At 44.1% G+C, this 23,522-nt stretch overlaps 1 protein-coding gene across 1 annotated transcript in view; it reads right to left on the reverse strand.

The window, feature by feature from the left end:
• Positions 1-23,522, reverse strand: part of spel1 (DNA mismatch repair protein spel1) — a 104,767-nt gene that overhangs the window by 79,620 nt on the left and 1,625 nt on the right. The window contains exons 2-8 of the mRNA XM_055066407.1: positions 21,229-21,278; positions 12,350-12,385; positions 11,729-11,816; positions 10,806-10,951; positions 6,994-7,104; positions 4,708-4,794; positions 4,155-4,275 (exon numbers count right to left, since the gene is read on the reverse strand). Coding sequence (XP_054922382.1) covers positions 4,155-4,275; positions 4,708-4,794; positions 6,994-7,104; positions 10,806-10,951; positions 11,729-11,816; positions 12,350-12,385; positions 21,229-21,278 — 639 coding nt within the window. The remainder of the gene's footprint in view (positions 1-4,154; positions 4,276-4,707; positions 4,795-6,993; positions 7,105-10,805; positions 10,952-11,728; positions 11,817-12,349; positions 12,386-21,228; positions 21,279-23,522) is intronic.

Raw genomic sequence — 23,522 nt, forward strand, 5'->3', positions numbered from 1 at the left:
ATGGATGGATGGATGTTAGGAGTGTCCCCAGGGTGTCTACCAAGTTGACATTTCCAAATTTTCTGAGTTTTCCAGGTTTTCCCCGAGTGCCTTTGCAAAATTCCCTGAGTGATGCAGAACTGTGTTTTATGTCAAGACAAGCTGAAACCATATCGCCCAATGCTGTCACTCTCTAGTAAGCATATGAAAAAAATTTTTTTAAAGAAAACGACTTAATCCAATTTGAATACCAAGGAGAGTAGTGTTTATGTTATTTAAAAAGAGAATAGAAGGGAGGAGTAGTAAAATACACAGCAAATAAAATGTTTTTGAAAAAAATTGCAAATCGAGTCAGACATTCTCAAATACAAATAAAAAAGGAGATGCATACAAAAGCAAATATTTTCGAATATGAGCTATTTCTATCAACTGATAGGAAGCTCAGTAGTATGAGGCCTGAACTGCTCGTAAGCCAACCTCTACTGTCCCGACATACTCTCAGCCTGTGCACGATGAGTTTATTCTGGTTTGGATGAGGGACACTTGTGTCTCGGCATCAGCCAACACTTTGTTTTTTGAGCTCATGCTCCTTCAAAACAGCGGCAGCACGCTTCCTTTCCTGTTCATTCCTCAATGCGTAGGTTCTTTCTGTTCTTATCCTCCTTCCGCCACTCGTTCGCCCCACGGACCATTTGAAGCATCTTCTTGGTCAGTTGCACAGTCCACGTCCGATTTTTCGAACTCCCTAGGGGCCGCGAAAACGTCCAAAAAATCGGCCAGTTGGAAAAAATAAATGCATGTCATTTACTGCCCTTAAGGGCTCAAACCGTCACAGGCACATTCGAAAATGCTCTGAAGGCCTGTCGGTACACGTATCAACCATATTGGTGCTCGCACTGTGACAAGAAATACCGGGCGCACGCATATATAATTAAGGAATACATACTGTGTCCCGTGGCTATAGCCCCTTCTCACTCTTGTTATGCTTCACTGCAATACTTTTGCGTATGCTTCACCAAGTAACAATTCTGTAAAGAGGCGAAGCTGACTTTCGGAAACCGGCATTATGCAATGCACTGTGCTTTCCAAGCTTCTAAGCCAATCACGAGGACCACAAAGGCGCAGTCAGTGGAATTGCTGACAGCAGTGAATTCTTTTAATGAAAAACATGGCACCCAACGGCAAGAAGCTTAATAGCGAACGTCGAAGCACCTAGGTCTAGCGTTGCCGCAGTGGTGGCTACGGCTGCCAGCGGATCTGCATGCGAGAGCGCCGGTTCGAGGCAGCAGGGTAATCAAAACGGCAGCAGTGGTGGCTTTGATTATTGCCATTTCAGACCTGTGGTCACGGCAAAAAGTCCAGAAAATCGTACGGCGAAGGGTTCTTGCGTCCAAGATTTCAGACGTTCCGATACATTGACTCTATGGGGTACGCGCGAAGCCATCCAAATTATCGGGCATCCGGAAAGCCAGTCGTTGACTGTATACTGGAAAACCCTCTGGCTAACGACAGGGTGTCAAAGACGATTCATTACAATTCCTGTCTGTTATTTGAGACAGCATTACCACAACTTTAGACCCTTTCAACAAAATTGCCCCTAATTTTCCCTGATAGAGGCACAAATTCCCTGAGTTGTTCCAGAGTTTTTCCAGACTACTCAAAATTCCTGAGAATTCCTGGTTTTCCCGGTTGGTAGACACCCTGGGAGGTCCTGACAGTAGCTCCTCAGGATTAAATAAAGTTCGTTGTCTGTCTCTTCCGTTCAGTAAGACAAAAAAAATAACATCATACCCCTAAGCAAGCAAAGATTCAATGGCTGAATATGAATGAACAAACGAAGGAAAGAAGGAAAGAACCTTTAGACAGTGCATTAGGTACTCCCATGCGTCGTCGAGGAGGTCGACCTACAACGCCATGCGTTTACTTCAGAGTGCGACTCGTTATGTATTGAAAGCATGTGGTCGACCGGATTCTGCTCAATATGAGAATGAAGTGCGAATCCACAATCGCCTTGTACATGATGATCGAGATGCTACAAGCTGCTTGGATGGCTGTACCGGCAAGCCCGATTGCGAATTGCTTCTGGCATACCTCATTTGGTGTCAGCAGCGGTGGTTACAGCGAAGACATCAGTGCTGCCACCAATGAGGGTGCCACGGGCGAGCAAGCCCTGGCGTCGTGGGATGCTCTCCTTTGCGCCGGCATTTTGCATGTATGTCAGTGCCACTGCTGACACAGTGATGACCAAAGAGCTAACGGAGGCAGAAATTGTGCGTGCGGTGACGGAGACGCCTAATGACGACAGTGATGAATGTGTGGACAACAGTCCGGAGCCTAATATTGGTGAACCCAACGTACCGACGTCCGCACAAGCACTGGATATGACAGACCTGCAACGCCGCTTCTTTGGCGCTCAGGATGACAGTGAGGACGCGCTCAAAATAGCGGCTGCAGCTGAAAATGCCATCATTCGCCTGAAGAAGACATGGCAAAAATCTATCTAGGACTTTTTTTCAATGAAGTGAGACGCCAGCTGGTGTGCTGTTGATCGATTAGTGATGAGCCATTTGGCATGAATAAAGTAGCAATTCCTTGCTGTTTTTTCTTTTTTGCTTGTTTTTTTTCGTGTGACGGCCGTTTTTCTTTTTTCACATGGTGCGCTGCTGTGAGATTTGGTGGCGAGTACATCCTCTCTCACTTGCTAATTGTGGATAGAAACGGATAGTGGCTATAATGAACTACCAGTTATAACGAAGTAATTACGACCCCCCCCGTTCAACTTCATTATAACAAGGTTTTACTGTACCAAAAATATTCATTGCAAAGATTTGAAAAGCTTACACATTAGTCACCGCACACTGCTCGAGTTGGTTGCCGCCAATTTGTTTTATATCAACCGCTAAAGGTGACTTGTGCTGCCCTCTTTTGGAGCATAAGTAAAGCATAGTCTGTGCGATGAAAAGCGCAAGTTTGAATGACACTGAATGGTTTCCAGATTTATTGATACTGAAAGGTGAGCCGTACCAGTACGGACTCCTAACATAGCAGTGTGGAGCATGTATTTCCAGGTAAAGGAGGGAGAAGGGAAGGCTCCCTCCTTGATGCCGTGCTGATGGCCTCACTTATTTAAATGACTTTCTACTCTCTGAAGGGGCAAAGTTGGAGGTGGGGAGGAAGCAATTAGCTCGCATCCACAAAGGCGGCGATTGCATTCGCCAGGTTCGCGCCTAACAAAAGGTAGAAGTGAGGGGTGCTTTACTCACTGCGGACAGCGATGGTCACCACAGGGGCTTAAAAAATTTCACGTGCCAAAAGATCGGTGTCAACGGAAGTGAAAAGGGGGGAGGTGAATTAGTGGCATTGGGGGGGGGGAGGCGATCGCCAAACTGCCTCCCCCCCTCCTCTGGATCTGCCACAGGCGCTGGCATGGCTCAGTGGTAGTGTAGCTGACTCCTGTGCAGTGGGCCCGGTTTCAATTTCGGCGGGAACTGAATACCTTTTTTTTAACATTCCTAACATTACTGAAACCAGACATTAGCAGCCGACACCATCACCAACCCAAACGGCTATTGGAATGAGCCCATAACTGCTTTTGCTGTAACAGTACAGAGCATTATTTATAGCACTTCTGCCATTTACATAAATGCACACAAAACGGCCACACCCCATTAAGGGCATACCCTCAAAGAGACCTTTAGTAGAGCATTCAGCATCACCAATGCAAGACCAACGCTGAATGTTGTGGTGTTACCTTGCAGACACAATATCGATGCACTTTTGCAGCAATGGCAATGCCTTTTGTTAGGCCTAACAGTATCAAAACAGGCAACCCATCCCAAAAATATTGACCCATTATTAATCATGCTTTATCCTCAAGGTGAAACAGGGACTGGCAAAAGGGAATAGCAAGGGAACAGCAAAAACCAATTTTACTACTTATTTTTTATAAAAGTGGCAGAAAATGAGCAGCAAAATAGGTTAAGATCAAATTGGGGTCCTAGGCATTGCCAGCTCAACAAGCCACGCACAGCCTGCAATGCTAAAATTCTAAAGATCGCGTGCATAGATAACCCATGAAGTTTCCAATTGCGTTCTGCACATGCACAGTATGGGCTCACTACTTTACATACTTTACAGCTTTGCATACGCTATACCTAAACATTTTAATGCCTCACTTGTCTTTGCCTCGGTGACCAGGGCACCAGAACGCTCCAAGAGGGCCTTCAGCTCGGGGCAACGCTTTGCATCCGTGGCAGACAGCAGGCACTCCTGGGGGCTCAGCTGGGCCAGCACAGCCTGCATGTGTGCCCACTAACAGCCTCAGGATTCCCTACTCCATGCACAATTAAATTGTGTCATTCGACTGTGAAGTACTGCCCGCAGTCATTCAAATGCAAACAGCAAAGCGGGCAGTTTTTGTGCAGCCCAGCGAAAAGCGAAGGCCATGGAGATATACAACCAACTGTGATGCACCAGGAGAGTGGATAACCAGGTCAGTTGGTATAGACGCATGGTTGATTGGAAGGGCAAACATACAGAGCAAAGAAGGAACAAACTGTGCTCGTTGTGTCTCATTCCTTCTACATTGTGTGTGTTTGTGGTTCCAATCAAACCTGAACAAGCGGTGTTCGTGACACATCAAAGTTGGTCGTACACCTTGAGTGGCCTTTTGCTTGTTGCTGGGCTGTGCAAGAAACCCTCTCTTCAAGCAAGCAATTGCACACTCACGCAGAGGTTTGAGAAATGCTCATCATCCATAAATTCCGCCACCGTCAGCTGCTGCAGGACCGCATCTCCGTAAGCAATACCCAGGGTCTGTTTGAGATGATCAGAGAAAGCAGGCAAATGTGAAGTGCTGCCCAATTACAATATTCATTCAGACCAAGTAAACTGCACTGCAATGTGGGCATGTTGCTAACTGAGGCACTGGCAGTAGCGCAAGAAAGAAGGCAATGTAGTAAGAATAACTTAGTCATTTTTATTTATTTTTAGGGTTTTCTTAAATATAATGCTAATTTTCAGATAACGAGGGTTTCTACAATGTTGCCATTTCCAAATTCCCTGAGTTTTCCCGGCTTACCCTGAGTGGCTTTGCAAAATTTCGAGTGACACAGAACTTTGTTTTATGTCAAGACAGGCTGACACAACGTCACCCAATGCTATCACTCTCTAGTAAGTGTGTTAAAAAATTTAAAAAAAAAACTTAATCTCGTTTAATAGTAAGGAGTACTGTTTACTTAATTCAAAAAGAAAACAGAAGGAAGGGGTCAAGTAAAATGCACAGTGAATCGAATAGCTTCGGAAGAAATGGTAAAGCCCACTGCAAATTGAGTCGAACATTTTCAAATAGGAGTAAAAAGAGATGCACACAGAAACAAATATTTTTGGATGTGAGCTATTTCTATCAACTGATAGCATACTCATTGGTATGAAGCCCAAACTTTGTCACAAGCGAGATTCTCTTTTAGCAGCTGGAAAGTCAACCTCAACTGTCCTGATATACTCTCCACCCGCGCACAATACCACAGTGTTGCCTTTCACTGCTTTAAAAAGTTTATTTTGGTTTCGATAAGGGACACCTGCATCTCAGCGTCAGCCAACACTTTGTTCTTTGAGCTAAGCTCCTCCAAAGAAGCGGTGGCGCACTTCCTTTCTCATTCATTCCTCAATGCATCAGTCGTTTCTGTTCTCGTCCTCCTTCTGCTGTGCGTTCACCCCATGGACTATTAGAAGCATCTACTTGGTCAGTTGTACAGTCAACGTTAGATTTTTCGGACTCCCTAGGGGCCGCGAAAACATTCGAAAAATCGGGAGTTCGAAAAAATGAATGCGTGTCTTTTAATGCCCTTAAGGGCTCAAATCTCCACAGGCACATTCGAAAAAGCTCTGAAGGCCTTCCGGTACATCTATTAGGCATATTGGTGCACGTAGTGGGACAGGAGATGGCGGGTGCATGCGTGTATAATTATGGAATACATACAGGGTCCCGTGACAATTGCCCCGTCTCACACTTAAGCTTCACCGCACTACTTCGAGTGTGCTTCACTGCGTAACACTGATGTTTTGTGGCGAAACTTACTTTCGGAAACCAGCATAATTCAACGCGTCGGCTTACCGAGATTCAAAGCCATTGGCGAGGATTAAAAAGGCTGAGTTGGCACCATTTATAACAGCGGCAAAATGCTAACAGTAGCGAGCAAACGTCAAAATAGCTAGCAGATAGCCTTGTGGGAATGAAAGTGTTCTTTCTCCAATTGAACAGCTGCTTCATGTCCCCAAACCCTGTGAATTCACTCAAGTTAGCTGCTGAATCTCCAACCCATTAACTGAATCTTTGTGAATGACGGACTTCCACAAGTGCAAAAGATGGGAGGATCAATTTCTTGAAACGGAGCGTGCTGCCTGGCAGTTGACATCACCTTCATCTATAGTGTAGAGCTGGAAGCACAAGCATGAGTCAGCATATCTGAACTGTAACCAATGGCACCCTCACCTAGGGCCGCCTTGCACAGAAAGTGTGTCCTCTGCATTTTGTCCAGATGTACTGTGGCCATCCTGTTCCTCAAAGTTTACGTGGGAACGCTTGCCTATCGCCAGTTCACATCAACCTTACAAACTGTTCTGTTACCTGAGATTCTACATTTACAACTGCACAAAACTTTCTTCAAGTGCACTTGCCCATGCCACATTTTTCATTGTGCCCACCTGTATGTTACTTCATTTTTCCCGGAGAGACTTGTAACAATAACTAATTATACAACCGACAACAGCTCTTGCAGAACCTGAGAAATCACACTTGTCTTCAAACCTAGCTCAGCTTAACCATTGAGGATCGAAGTGCGTGTGAGTCAACAAGAACTCAGCGTAACATGGAAATGGGCATGCTCACATAGACAATCACTCAAATGTATAGAATCTCCAAGTGCGCACGCACACATGCACACATAAAATTTGATGTCATGTTACAAAAAAGTGCCACGAGTGTGTGACTACACTAGACAACAATCAGCTCACTTGTTGGTTGGAATGCATAGAAACAGCCAACACTCCTTTGGACTCTGAAAGGCCCCCATTGCTGGCTCCAAATAGGACATCTTCCAGCGGTGCCAAGTTGCCAGGAGATGCCTGAAATTGGTTTACTTCAATTTATTTTATCTTGCTATGCACTTCATTTTATATGCATTCTTTAAAACTATTTTTAGGCTGTCTGCTGCTCAGAGAATCAGAGTTGTGAATTGTGAATACCCTCCATACAGAGAACAGCACTGCCTACATAATGCACATGATAGCACTTGAGATTTCACAGAGTGCCACCACAAAACAACACATAATACCATTTAGTACTTCCATGCTAACATACTTTATTACTATTCCTGATCCTCCATATATCTTAGTAGAGGTGTGTAAAAGGTTGTCTTCAAGAAATTTGGTGACTCTTCATATACAGTGGTTTCCCTTTAGGATGAGCATAAAAGCAGCTAGGTAATCTGCTCATCTTCTCAAAAGTTCAGCTCAGCAGAAGTATGCTGAACCAATGGAAAAAATATACATAAAGGTAGGTCCCTGAACTGTTGGCCTTATCAGAGAATTCAGCATGAAAGGGATTGTCCTAAAGGTTGTGTGCTACACCTACTGAGAAAATGATCTATCATTGGAATAAAGGTGCAGTACACCCCAATATGGTGCAAGAAATAATACTTATATTACGGCTACAATTGTAGTTCCCTCCTGAACTTAATCAGCAAAATGCAGTGAAGCTTAGTATAGCATAAAAAACAGCAAAATATTTCTTCATCATCTTCTCCTTTTTTTTGTGTTAACTTACACCATGCACCATAAGAACATCTGCAAACTGTTTGAACCCATAGACAAAGCTTGTGGTGGATCCAATATAAAGATAAACTTGAGGCTAGAACACATCTAGAAACATACCCAAATTCCGACAGAACTCACCTCATGATGACTGTAACTCTCCTTGATGGTCGTTGCGCGCCGCACTCACAACTATCGCTGCCAACCCTATCACAATAAACATCTTTACCTATCTGTGTCACAGTGTGCAGGGCATAGAGCTGTTGAGCATGCTCTTACAGGGTGTCAACCAAACTGAGAGTTCCAAATTCCATGAATTTTCCAGGTTTTCCCCGAGTGCCTTTGCAAAATTCCCTGAGTGACACAGAACTTTGCTTTGTGTCAAGACAGGCTGACACCATTTCACCCGATGCTGTTACTCTCTAGTAAGCATGCTAAAAAATTTTTAAAAATGACTTGATCCAGTTTGAATAGCAAGGAGTACTGTTTATTTTGTCCAAAAAGAAAACAGATGGGAGGGGTTAGTAAAATGCCCAGTGATTCAAATAGCTTCGGAAAAAATGGTAAAGCCCACTGCAAATCGAGTCGAACATCTTCAAATACGAATAAAAAGAGATGCATACAGAAGCAAATATTTTTGACCATGAGCTATTTCTGTCAACTTTATAGGCCTGAACTTTGCCAGAAGTGATATTCTCTCTCAGCAGCTGTAAAGTCAACCACAACTGTCCTGGTATGCTGATCTCAGCCCAAGCACAATTCCTCAGTGTAGCGTTTCACTACTTTAAAGAGTTTATTTTGGTTTAGATGAAGGACACGTGCATCTTGGCATCACTTTGCTTTTTGAGCTCAAGTTACTTCAAAGAAGCAGCAGCATACTTCCTTCCCTGTTCATTCCTCAAGGCATTGGCCCTCTCTGTTCTCATCCTCCTTCTACCGCGCGTTCGCTCCACGGACCATTTGAAGCATCCTTTTGGTCAGTTGTACAGTCAACGTCCGATTTTTCAGACTCCCTAGGGGCAAGTTTTGGGCACAGGCTAGTTGGTATTCCATTGTTTCAAACATCACTTACAGTGCATACAAGGACAAGGGACCAAAAGAATGATGAAGACAAGCGCCAACAGTGCTTGTCTTTGTCATATTGTTGGTCCCTTGTCCTTGTATGCGCTTTAAGTGATGTTTGAATCCCTAGGGGCCACGTAAATGTCTGAAAAATCGGGCAGTTCGAAAAAATGAATGCTATTGCCCTTAGGGCTCAAATCGCTACAGGCACGTCCGAAAAAGGTCTGAAGGCCTGCTAGTACACTTATTAGGCATATCAGTATCCCTACTGTGACAAGAGAAGGCGGATGCATGCGTGTATAATTAAGGAGCACATACTGTGTCCAGTGACAAGTGCCCCTTTCCAGGTATGTTAAGCTTCACCGTAATACTTAGTACATGCTTCACCGCATAACATTCCTGTATTGAGGCGAAGCTGACTTTCAGAAATCGGCATTATTTAACACGCTGTGCTTTTCGAGCTTCGAAGCCTAACACAAAGATTACAAAGGCAGAGTTGGTGCCATTGCTGACAGCGGCGAATTCTTTCAATGAAAAAACGCGGCACAAGACAGCAAGAAGCTTAATAGAGAATGTCGAAGCAGCTAGGCCCAGCGTTGCCACGGTGGTGACGATCTGCGTGCGTGAGCACCAGTTCGAGGCGGGGAGATAATCAAAATGGTGGCGGTGGTGCCTTTAATTAATGCCGCTTCGGACCTGCGGTAATGGCATGAAGTCTGGAAAATCAGACGCCGAAGAGTTCTTGCACCCGAAATTTCAGACGTTCTTATACATTGACTGTATGTTCTATGAAGCTGTCTGAATTATCGGGCATATCCCAAAAATTGGGCATCTAGAAAATTGGTTGTTGATTGTACACTGGCAACTCCTCCAACCAACGATACGGCGTCAAAGATGATTCATTACGATTCCTCTATGTTACTTGAGCCAGCCTTCCTTAGTGTGACTTTCGTTCCATTTCAATATAATTACAGATAATTATCCGATTGAAGCACAAATTCCCCGAGTATTTCTAGACTATTCAAAATCCTTGAGAATTTCCAGTTTTCCCGGTTGGTTGACACCCTGTTTTAAAAGACAATATTCCAAACGCGCTGCCACTCTCTGCTTCAGGCAGTGCAAAGGGAGGATCATGTTTTGCTATGGCGGCATCATATTCTAGCAAAGACCACCAGCTTGATTTCATTTTGGAAGCACTACGCAAGAGAAAAATGACAATGCGCATATTGGGCCACGTGGGCATCACCAGCTCAATGCACACTGACAACTCTGTGCTGTACACCAAGCAAGCATGTCAAAACTAACCGCCAGAACTTACCGTTGGAAGACGCTGCTGATTCAGGCCGGATTCAAGGAGCGCAAACGCAAGCTTGCTGAAGCCGTAAAAACAATGTGCGACTTGGCGTGCTCAGGCCCCACAAACTCGGCACGCATCGGCATCTTGTGCCGTAAACAATTTGCGCAACACTTCACATCGTGTAGATGTCAATTACAGTTCAGTCTGCCACGTTTTTTAGTGTCTTCAAATCATATCTTCTCCAAGTTAGTACATCTCTCTATTTTTTTTATGTGTGAATGAGATTTCACTGTATATTGGACAAAGCTTCCAGACGAGAAAGACTTGTCCGTGGTGCAGAAAAGTTTAAAACCACACAACCGTGCAGTTAGTTTGGTGATATACTACTGTAAGCTTTCTTTCTTTGCAAATAGAAGGCAGTGAATCATGTCTGTGTAGCACACACAATACTGCCAACAAACTATTATTTATTATTGCATCAGACTATCATGCAATAAACATAAAGTTCTTTTCGCTACAGCTGGTCTGTCGAGGCCTGGAGTGAAAGATTAGGTACGTAAAGTAAAAAGAGCAAAAAACCAAAGTTAGCCAGTTCGACATTAAGAAGGCAAAACTCTATAAGCTCCTCCAGTTTTCCAGAAGTAAAACCATTCACCTGTATGGCAAGGGACCAGGAGGTGGAACCACGTGCACCTGTGTTTCGGTACACCTCAACCCGGTAGTGCTTGACAAGCAGCAGTTCAGAAAGAAGGTTTTCATAGCTACGCTGGCTCACACATACGGATGCCACACGTGCGTCACCTGCACAATTAGGCAAGTAATCTGCAGACATACAGCACCACTGGAAATGGTTATGCACACTTCTTGTGAAGCAAAAAAGTGAAACTACACAGTAGTAGTTACAGAAACTGGGCAGGTGCTGCCCTTATAAGAAGGGGTTGCTTTGTAGACAAACCACATAACCCCTCTCGCTACTGACTCTCCTAATTAGCTTAAGCCTTTAGGCAAATAAACTTCCAGTGCCCCTGAACATGCCGCAGTGTAGCTGACATGGAGCTACATAGTGTTGCATCCTATAAGCACCACTACAGCATGGTGCTTGCACCAGACGAGGTGCACCATGCAATGGTCCTTATAGTATGTTCAAGTGCTCTGTGTGCCTCAGCTCTGTTCTTTTTTTTAAACAGCAAAGTCAGCTTTGCGGCACTGTTTGTATTAGCATGTGCAGAATGTACAAGCATGGCACTGCAAAGGGCACTGTCACGGTAGTGCATGCCAGGACAAAATGTTTACTGCCTATTCACATCAAAGTCAACTACTTGTGGTCAGCAGCAGTACTGATGCTGCAAACACAGAAAAGCAAACATTATAGGAGTCTTCAACAATCCTTGCTGCAGGTCAGACTCAGGTCAACAATGAATTGCTGTGAACAAGTTCCCTAGCGCTGACCCTAAGACCCTAAGGGACAGAAAAAATTGTGTGAACAATCGGTGTTACCATGTTGCATTTCATTTCATGGTATGAATGAAGAGGCTGCTTAACTCATCCAAATGCTTCCCAGCTTCCCCAGCAACCTACCTGAGCCAAGGTACTTGAGTGCAGACATGCTGCGGTACATTTCCCTACAGACGTACTCAGCATCTGCTCCATGGACTGTGTAGTAGTCCTGTAATACAAACGTTCAAAAGCATATTCTAATTCTGCAATTATAATGCAAGAACTAATATGATAAAAGAGTGATATTCTAATGCCACAGAAAAAAAGAAAAGTTATGACCATGGCATGAATCACTTCTAAATCATAATCATCTCTTAATAAAGAAAAATGCTTTAGTGATGCATGATAGATAACAAACAGCAATATACAATCATGCAGGATCACCACTGTATGCTCCAGGGTCTTTGAAGGCATACAGTGTGGCAACGGATCAACCATCACATCATGCTAAATCTTTCCAACAGAATCGCGATGTGCCAACTGTTGAGGGGCAATCACCCGTCAATACAAATAACAGTGCATGTGAACAAAACATCTTTCTGCTCTGTACTGGGCTACTACTGTAACTGCACACGTGGCAGTCAAGCTACCTTTCTGAAAAGTGGCACGTACATCTGAGACATCATGACATAAATATATTTCATTAATATTTTTGTACTGGGAGTGTGGATCAAGATCCGGCCCATGGATGAAAAGACTCACATTTCTGTCAAAGAAGCGGAATGTAGTTGCAGGTTTCTGAAAAGGAGAGGAGACAAAATTGGAAAAAAAAAGAATGTGCCACAAAATCCCATCAATGTAATCGAAAGACAATTCTTTACTTATCATAACTAGCTCTTTACCATCAAGCATACACAGATTTTGGAGAAACTATGTAGGCATCTTTGATGCTTACTGCTCGAAGGAGTCAAAAAATAAACAAGACATTTAACTTTGAATGCCTTGCTACAACACAAATGAAGATTGACATACTTAGCTACAAAGCTCTCTCTTTCCAGAGGACAGCTACTCGTTCTCCAGCATCCTACAGTACTCCATCTCACAAGTCATTTGCAGCACTGCCAAAGGTATGAGGCGTACACAGGTAATACCCTTGTGCGGTGGAATACAGTTCTGGGCATGACTGTCTTATTACTGGCAGGATTAGAGTTTTAGTACTGCCTGGTACATGATATGCTACAGCGATATGTTACATGCTAGAACCTTTGCACATGCACATCCTATACTGTGAATTACCGTACTGTGGAGGTTATTGACAGTAACCTTAAAAGCCACACTAACCATAATCAGTTAGCGTCCATATAGCAGAGCCCACCCACTTTGAGCCAAACTCACACTTGTTGTTGGCTGTCAACCCTGACAGAAAAAAATAAGTGGTAAAAGCTAACATCACTTAGTCTCATCTCATGCTGAGGAAAAAGCATTAGGTATGTTTTGTCTGAATTATTGAGATCAACTGTTTGTCTGGTGCTTCGAGGGCTACAGAGACAGCACAGAATCATAAAAGTGGTTTGAATTAGCAGATGGATGGATGAATAACTTTCTTGAGGTCCGTTGGTGCGCACGATTAATGCGCAGCAGGCCGTTCCCACATCGGGACAGAGAGGCCATGCCCCTCCGCCACGTTGCGGGCCCGATGAACAGCCCAGAGCTGCGCTTCAAGGTCCAAACTGCATAGAGCTCGGTCCCACTCTGCCTTAGTGGTCCTGGCCTCCGGCGCCAGGGGGCAACCCCAGAGCATGTGAGCAAGGCTAGCTATATCCTTACAGTAGCGACACGCATTGTGAGGGTGCGCGTCTGGAAAGATTTTGTGCGGGAAGGCCAGGCATGGGTAGGTGCCCGTTTTATTGAGTGCTTTGTGTGGTAGCGGCATTATTCTCTTGACTAACTTATAATGCTGGGTGAGATCGTTATGACGAGGGGGTCGTGCTCGCTCTCCCATCCTACTGAGAGGGAGTCCAGGCTCGCACGGTGAGTTAGGTCTCGTGCGGCCTCATGTGCCATCTTTTTGAGGTTAGGGAGCGGCCCCTCCAATGGTCCCATGTGTACCTGGAACCAATTGATGTAGTGTGGGGTGAGGTGATGAGTACCAAGTATTCTGCCGATGGTCGGGATATGCTCCTTGTTCCGAAGGACAGAATTGCCCTCTTGGAGTCGTAGTATACTAAGCTTTTATCGTCTTTTAGGAGTGCAAGGCTGGTGGCCGTCTGCTCGACCACCTCAGGACTATCAGTGCAGACCGTGCATGCGTTGATGACTGTGCCATCCTTGTTGACCACCGCTGCTAGATAGGCTCAACTGCCAGGATATTTGGCTGCGTCCGTAAAGCAGCACGCTTTCCCGGAGGTGGCTGCCTGTAGGAGGAGTGCTGTGGCTCGAGCAAGTCTTCTGTCGATGTTGTGCTCTGGGTTCATATTCCTGGGCAGAGGGGCTGTCCTGATCTTTTTTCTCTGGTCGGGTGCTAGCCCGTGGTTGTTACACTCGATCTCCCAAGGCATGACGCCGATTTCTCATAGGATGCACCTGCCGCAGGTGTGCCGGACAGCCTGGTGATCTGTGCCCGTTCCTGTGCCTCCACAATGTTGCTCAGCATGTTGTACATGCCTAATGCATCCAGTGCCTCGGCGCATGGGTAGACCCATGGCTCTCTTGGTGACCTTACGCAGAAGCATGTCAAGCTTGTCTCTCTCCACTTTGGACCAAATGTGCATGGCTGCGATGTACACGAAGTGACTGATTACAAAGGCCTGTGCCAGTCTAAGCAGCTTGTCCACCTTGAGCCCGTGATGCCGGTTGGCCACATGTCTCAGTAGGCATGTGACGTTCTCGGCCTTCGTGGTGAGCTTAGTGACTGCAATGGTGTTCGAGCGGTTCGCCTCTATTGTCATGCCCAACATCTTGATGTGACCGACCACCGGAATCGTGTTGCCTTCAGAGGTGTACAGGCGGATGCATAAGTTGGTGCCCGTGTCCCATCCCTTCGGTTTGGGACCTCGTCTTTTGGGTCTACATAGCAGCAGCTCAGACTTGCTCGGCAAGCACCGCAGGCCTTTTGGTTTGAGGTGCTCCTCAGTGGTTCGGATCGCATGTTGTAAAGTGTGCTCGATTTGTCCTTCACTCCTCTTTGCCAGCCACATGGTCACGTCATCTACATAGATGGTATGTTGGAGGTTCTCGATTGGAGTCAGTTGCCTGAACAGTCCTATCATGGCCAGGTTAAAAAGGGTAGGGGATATCACCGAGCCCTGCGGGGTACCCTGTCGCCCAGTACAACTGGCTCCGACTGCAGGGACCCGACTCGTAGCGAGGCCTGCCTTCCCCTCAGGAAGTCAGGGATGTAGTCATGGAGACGCTGACCAAGTCCGAGTGTTGAGATTTACTGTAGAATGGAGGAGTGCCGTATGTTATCAAAGGCCTTTTCTAGGTCTAGGCCTAGGATGGCCTTGACGCCTCTTGTTGTGTTGTCTAGTATGTGGATTTTGACCAGCGTAATAGCATCTTGCGTTGCCAGCCCCTGATGAAAGCCAATGATGTTGTCAGGATATATCTCGTTCTCTTCCAGGTAAGGCTCCATATGGTTAAGCACCGCACGCTCCATGGTCTTAACAACGTAAGCGAGATTGGGCGAGATGGCGCAAGGGCCAAGTATGGCCAAAGAGCACTATGTCCGTGGTAATGAATTCGCAGTGTAATTATGAGTTCTATGAAGTTGGTGTGTCGTGGCTTTAAAGGGGCCTTAACATAGTCGTTCTAAAGTGCGTAAAATCTGTATAATAAGATTATGGCGATGACGTATGACATGTACTATGAACATTGAGATCCATTTCAAAGGAATGATACGATGTGTAACATATATCAGGTTATAAGATATGCTAGAGCACTACTGCCTCCCTACAACCCTTGAAACACAAGGGCTTGGAAGCATGTGCTATGCACATGCCTCCAAGTCCTGGAGCGAGGAAGCTCTACGAATTTAATGGGCTTATAACATGTAGAACGACATCATTTAAGAAGTTGAGGACTGCCTTGGTGTTAAAAAGCGGTTCCTCACCAAGAAGCATAGCCGGGTGTAGAGGGATGAAATAACGGTATGCAAGCGGAAAACGTTTCTTTCTCTCCGTTTCGGCTTCCCGACACTCCAGGAGCACATGGAGGACAGTCAGCCTCTCACCGCATCACCACATTATGGTGCCATAGTGTATAACTCTGCCGCCCCGAGCGCGCTAAGGATGCTGGATCCTGTCCACCATCTAGGTATCCGCTTAGCCACTGGCGTTTTCAGAACAAGCACGATCGAAAGCTTATATGCCGAATCGAATGAGTGGTCACTCCACCTGCAGAGATCATGCATGAGCTTTACATATTTCCTTAAAGTGCACTCTAATCTTGAACATCCATGTTTTAATACCGTTACCAATATGACGTGTGCTACACTTTTCCGCAATCGTCCCTCCATAAGACAGCCTTTCTCGCTGCGTGTGCAGGAGCTTAGCGATGAAATGCATGTTCCACTCCTCGAGCATTGCTTAATGCACCTAACCAAGCTATTACCTCCTTGGGACTGGCAGGTCATAGAATGTGACGTATCCTTTCTAAAAGTTTCAAAGCATGCTCCAGAGGTCGAAATCCGAATGCATTTCCTAGAACCTCAGTACAAGCACTCGTGCACAGAGTTCTACACAAACGCTTCCAAGTCGCATGCCAGGGTGTCCTATGCAGCCGTCGGTCCATCCTTCTCGGAATACGATGTACTACATCCAGAAACAAGTATCTTTTCGGCAAAGGCCTACGCATTATTGTCGGCTGTAAAGCATATAAGGAAATCAATACTCCAAAAAGCCGTTATATATACAGACTCCCTAAGTGTGCTGAAGGCCTTCATGTCACTCTGCAAACATAAAAATCCTGTACTCACTGAGGTCTATTCCGACCTGTGCAAAGCTTATCTATCTAACCAGCATATCATTATATGCTGGGTACCTGGCCATAGGGGAATCAAAGGTAACGTTATGGCAGACCAGATGGCCACGTCAATTGCATCCCATGCTGTTAATGCTACTGCTTCGGTCCCTGTCACAGATCTGAAACCTTTCATACAAAAGAAACTGCGAAACCACTGGCAACGCATGTGGGACGCAGAAATAAATAACAAACTGCACGTGATAAAGCCACAGTTAGGTTCTTGGCCCTCCGCAACAAAATCACGGCGAACAGATGTCCTATTCTGTCGTCTCAGTATAGGACACACATATGGGACCCATCCTTTTCTACTTACTGGAAGTGAACCTCCAACCGGCGTAGCAGATGGTGCCACGGAATTAGCAATTGTGATGCATCAACAATGTTGAATGCTATAAAGGCCTAATTGTTCACTGCATCAATAATTTACTGCTCCCTCTGGTATGGTATGTGATGATGGCAGTAAGCAAATGCCACACAGACGCTGAGCACAGGATGCGGTGCAGGTGAACATTTATAAGGGCATTCGCTTTTACTACTGGTTAAGGAGAAGGCAACAAACTGCTCACAAAACATATAGATGAAGCAAAGCCCCGCTGTCGCATTCATGTGCAGCTTATGGTTACAACATGCACTTTATGGTTACAATGCCAAAACAATTTTACATCAATTCATCAACCATGGAGCATGTACTGACAGGATGGCAAGCAAATGCTGAGCAGAAGACACAGCATGGATAAACACATCCCGAGAGGCATTCTGCCTTCCTAAGGAGGCTAAGGAGCTAAGGAGTCCTCCTACAGCTTCCACAGTGCTACAAAAAACTTGTGAGATGGAGCATAACTTTTCAAGTCAAGCCCTTCATAATCTATGAATTATAATCAAGAGTGACTCCAATAACATCACTTGGTGCAATAATGTCAGTATAGATCTTTAAAAATAGTCTTTTCTGCGTTGGTGCACCTTACGTTGACATACACAGCTATTTACACAAGACATTTTTTTTTCTTCTTAAACATTGGTTCTGATGTGCACTTGTGAACTTCTATAGCTAACACAGTTCCCCAAACTTTGGTAGCAATACTACAACAGTAGGCTTTGTGCGCAATGGTGGCTGACCTATATTTTTCATTACACTGCAGCGGTGAATACATATGTGCGCATTACACCGTGCACGTGTGTGTTCTCTTTCCACAAAATTTTTTTGCAGCCTTTTTTTGGCCGACTACATAAAAGTCAGAATGATACTGTTGTGCCAATACCGTGGCCTCCAAGATCAAACAGCACAACACGCCAATCTCAGAGGTCATAACATTGGCCCCGTGGTATCATTCTCGGCCACTTCCTTTAGCACTTATGGAGGCCATGCAGATACTAAAACTCAGCTCAGTGAGTGGAGCAATGTGGACACTGCTGCGCACTGGCACAGCAACACAGCTTCAAGCCCAGTAATAACAACAAAAAAGAGTAGAAATTTAAATTGTGGTGTTTAATCTCCAAGCTGCACAGTGGGTTACGGAAGATACTGCAATGGATGGCTCCAAATTAATTTTGGGAACCTGGGGTTCTCTAACTCTTTCAGTGTTACTGACATAGCTGTACATTTCCTCATGTCTGTTACACCATGTCACCGAGGTACCCATATGTCTTCCACTCTCTCCACTCAGATGTGCACAATAACAATGAGTTGGCAAGCTCCAAGGTGGTTTTGCCATCTGTTGTATATTTCTAGAAGCATATTTTCTCCTCTCGACACGTCTGCCAAGTCTGCATTTTTTGTTAGCAGCTGCAGAACATACCGCTCCGTGGGCGTGGTTGCACCACGTGTCCGCAGGTGGGAGGTGTATGGCTCCAGGACTTTGTACACCACTATGGCATCAGTTCTCCATTTAAGTGTTCGTGCTGTAGCAGAAGGCCACCACTCTTGTATGTTTCTGCACTCTATTGCTTGTTCAGGAAAAATGCCCTCCCCCCATTTCCTACTGTCTTTGCTAGAGCTGCCTCCTTCTCGTTGACAAGGGTGCTCCTTCAGTTGGTATGCTTTCTCCAGTGTGGCTCTGCCTCCTGTCTTACCTCTTTAATCTGTACTCCCTGTTTCATCTGTTGCTGTCTTTGTTTTGTTTGGTTGAGTTCGAATAAACAAAAGCACTCTTTCCTTGAGCGTGACCGCTTGATCCCTTTGAAATGGCTGCTCGCACGGGTCTTTCAACAGTTGATTGGAGCGGCAGCCCTTCCAGCTCCAAATACAAGGCAAGCTTAGACTAAGAAGATGACAGCTTGTTGTCCGACGTAGAAGCAACTTTGACTGCATTGGATTCAGATCTTAACACTGTGAAAAAGTACTGAGAACAACAGTATCTTTGGGTCTGCTGCATGTTTTATTCCTTTTGTCAGACAGGAATGTAAGTATCATACTAAAAGTGCAATTGCCATTGACAGTGTCATTCTTTTCCTTATGCCTAACCAAACATAAGCTGTTGTGTTTGTTTAATAATATCCGGGGGGGGGGGGGGGAAATGCCATAGTGGGGATGCATCACCTTCGAAAAAACTCGACACCGAAAGGGATTACCTCCATGGATAACCTAGGCATGTCCACACTTTACACCCCAGCTATTCTGGAAGAGCTGGGCTCATAAACGGTAATAAGTGCCAATTTATCTCACCAAAGACAATTTGAGCACATTCAGGCACCTAGCTATGTTTCTCAGTCACAGATAACACTGCGAAAAAAATGAAATCGTAGCGGAAGCATTTTTTAAACATCGCAACAAGAAAAATGGCATTGTCGTCATCGTCATGTAAGAAGTCAGGCCTTCTTGCACAACTAAATGCAATCTCACATAGCAGTTGTCTGCGTCACAACTGGAAGTCGCGTTCGGGACATCTACTTTTTTTTTTTGCTTTCTTAGAACTGAAAAAGCTAACTTCAAGCAATGAAGTGAAGCCAACATTTTTTAGCATTATTTAAGAGAATTTCGTATGTGTGTTCTTTAAATATGTATATGATCCTTAATGAATCTCTCGTGTTTATTTGTTGTGCCGATTACATCAAGCATTCTTTTTTAATTGGTATTTTGGGAACATTCTTGTGTTTTGGGCCCACTATTATTTAATGTATATGTTAATGCCTTAGTAAATATTGATGCTACAGTTGATTTCTTTATATATGCAGATTATAGCACTTTAGTCTGTACTGGAAAGGATGCAAACGAACTAATTATTAGATGTAATGCACTGCTACGTAATCTGTCTAAGTGGTCACAGTTGAATGGAATCAGAATTAATCCTGCTAAGAAGAAAGCTGTTCTTTTTTAAGCAAGAAATAAATTTTTTTAACTGCAACATTCAATAACTTATTTAGATAACAATATTGAGCTAGTTAACCAACATAACATACTTGGTATACCTTTTTCCTGTCATCTAAATTGGGATACTCATTTTAATCAACTTCGCAGTAAGTTTTCCACAGTAGCCGGGGTGCTGGCTCGCTGTAGAGCTCTCATGCCGGTAAAAACTAAATTACAAATTTATCATGCATTGTTTATCTCCCAATTTAATTATTGTAGTTTAGTATGGGGGACCACAACACAAACAAACATGAATAAAATAATTACATTACAAAAGGCACTCCTCTAGCACATTGCCAGTGCCAATCCCCTATCGACGACAAAAACTTTGTCAGAGAAATACCAAGTTATATGGGTAGACCGCTATTACGAATATCGCGTTTTGCATATGTTTTGTTTTGCAAAAGAATTGAGGAATTGGCTTACATCCATAGCGGCCTTGCAGCGCCATAATATACCAGTACATCTAAGAAACCCTGATCCTTGGTATGTGCCACGCTTTCGCACTGAATACAAATTACAATCTATTAAACACAATTTACCAAAAATCCTTAATAATTACACTGACACTTCTAATTTTTCTCGCAGGGAATTGAAGATGTGTTTTGTTCACATGTAAACATATATATTTCATGTATAATGATTCTAATTGTGTGGTGCCCTTTGTTGATTTTTTTCTTAATCTTATCAAATATCCTTGAATGTTGTTTGTTTCTGTATCGCAAGATAATTATCCTGTCAATAGGCTTATATTTGAAAATGTTACAATTGTTCTTGTTTGATGTTATATGTTTGATGGTTTAAAGTACTCTCCGTTATCATCCTGCCACATACAACTACGTCTCTTGGGTCCAGTCAAGCTGCTTATGGCAGCTTTTAGCCCAGGAGGACGTTTCTAGTCTAGAAAAATTAATAAAGTTAAAGTTGAAAAATAATTCCAAGGGTTAACATGCGTCCAATGCACAGTGCACAAGTGTTCTTGCATTCCGCTCCCAACAGAGTACTGTCGCCTCAGTCAGGATCAGTCTCGCGACACTGATCTCAGCAGTGCAATGCCACAGCCACTGAGCTACAGCAGCTGTTAAGGTGTGGAAAAGGCAGAATTTGAATGCAGGTAAACCTACTCAAGAAAGGTCCACTCAAAAACTTTACGCTGTACGCATTACAGACAACGCTCAAGAGTTTGAAGCATTGCTTATACAGCACCTTAATTGGAGAGTAAAGAACTGAAAGCAGTCCAAGAAGTTGTCAAAGATAAAAGAAGAAACAATACCTCTGGCAGGGACCTTAGAAACCCAAGAAAGCCAGGGTCTCGTTCAACCTCTGCACCAGGAAAAAGTTCACAACAGTACACATTAACAAAGCACAAAATATTACAAACCAAATACCTTTCTTTATTGTTTTGTTTTTATTGCAACAAGGTGCTCATGGAATGAAACTGGGCAGGAAAATTTTAAAGTAGGACACCGAATAAGCATGATTACTCAAGGGTGCAATGTCATGTCGCTATGCGTCCGTTGGTAGGAACACCGATCTAAGCTTGAGAGCAAGAATCCATGCCAATGTAACTCAAACTCAAGACTGTGGAAACAAAAGTATGCACACTAATTAGCCCTAAATTGACACGTTTTATTCCGTCAGTATAGTGCGCTGCACCAGCCCACATTAACCCTATAACTGTCAAGCCTGAGCTGTACTCGTCCTAGCTGTTAGTACTAATATCGCCAAAGACAAGCCATACTCGTCCACGTCTCAGTTTCCTCTGCTTAGCTTGTCGGAGATCAGCCATTCTTGTAAGCTCAATTCTCGTCGTGCATTTGGGCTTCGGTACTCACCTATGCAATTCATTTTACTATAATCTGTTCAAATAATTTCGTCCAAGCCTTATATGTGTGCAGAGGGAAAGTCCTCTTTAGAGCAAATGTCTTTCATTAATGTTTTAGGTGAATATAAGAGGCAAACCACACAAGAAATATATATTTTCTTTATCCGGGTATAATGTGCAAGAATTTCATGTAAAGAAATTAACTAATTGTGTACATTTTCTTATGAAAGAATCTGGTAGCTAAAGGTTTGATAATAATGGTAAAATGTACAGAAAAAGTAGATGAAGCCACTGTCACTTGGTGATAAAGTATTGTTTGGTGTCAAAAGTTTAGGGGTGCAGGGTCCAAGGAAAGGCTGAATATTTTCACATCCTGGGCACACAGCCTGGTACTTCGACTTCCAGTCTGTATGTTTATGTGCAACCAATTCAGTGCGGCACGGTTTTATTGACCATAGGCACAAGCTGTTCAGAAATTCAACTTCTTTTGAGAAACCCACACCCCGTAATTTTTTGACACCCCATATTCACTCATTGTACTGTGTTGTAGATCGGGGTAGCGTTTAGGCCAGGAATCCACCCAGCACAGAGATAAGTATGTCCAATAGTAGGTATGAAAGAAAAAGGGTTTATTTAACATTATTTAGACTGGCTCCAGATATGGAAGCTCAATTCATGTAGGAGCATATTAAACGTCTGAGTTCACATCAGGACATGTCAGCCCCCCTCTGCATCAAAAGTCTTTCTTTTTGTTGTGGTCAGGCCTCGGCAAGACAGGAATTACTTGCCCAATATCAATAACATTGATAGCGACACATGCAGAACACATGTTTATTTTTCAAGAAGATACCCTGCATTTATTGCTTAAAATCCTCAGCTCGGGCCGTTTGCATTCTTATTCTAGTTTCTTTTCCTATACTTGACCTCGCCGCAGTATTCTGGTATTCCTGCAAAATGAGGCTCCATCGCAACAGTCTCTTTGGGGCCATGGGTTCAAATCCCACCGCTGCCACCAGTTTGTTGCGACTCGGGGTAGCGTTTAAGCCAGGAATCCACCTGGCACAGGGATGAGTATGCCGAACAGTAGGAATGAAGGAAAAAGGGTTTAGATTATGTTATCTACACTGGCTCAAGATACAGAAGCCCACTCCATGTATAAGCATATTAAATGGCTGACGTGTCTTGATGTGAACTCGGACGTTTAGTATGCTCCTACATGTAGTGGGCTTCCGTATCTGGAGCAAGAGTAACTGACGTTAAATAGACCCTTTTTCCTTTCTTCCTACCACCGGACGTACCCACTCCTGTGCCAGGTGGATTCCTGGCCTAAACACTACCCCAAGCCACAAAACTGTAATTAGGGTTTAGAGCTCTTATTTTTTTATTGGCAAATAACTGAAAATTACCTAACTGAAACCCCTAGTCTGTAACTAGGGGTTCAGTTTGTAAAAAAAATGGTCGGCATTTAGGAAATTATTAGAGCAGGCCAGTTGTAGAGTGGCACATTTTATACGCATATAGAAAACATACTTTAAAAACAATGTATGAGGTGCTTGTGCATGTACACTGGAACCCCAATTTCAAAATAACCTTGAAGTGACTCAGGTCTACAGCTCGCTCTATAAATGCGAATTGCAAGACCAAACTACCTAGGGACTTTAGCATCTAATGCTTATCATTTGGCACTGCAAAGAATGAGGAATAATGCTGGAAACAATATTTAAAAACATTTGTGGAGTGCA

This window comes from Dermacentor andersoni, chromosome 6, assembly GCF_023375885.2.
Source record: "Dermacentor andersoni chromosome 6, qqDerAnde1_hic_scaffold, whole genome shotgun sequence".
Lineage (NCBI taxonomy): Eukaryota > Metazoa > Arthropoda > Arachnida > Ixodida > Ixodidae > Dermacentor > Dermacentor andersoni.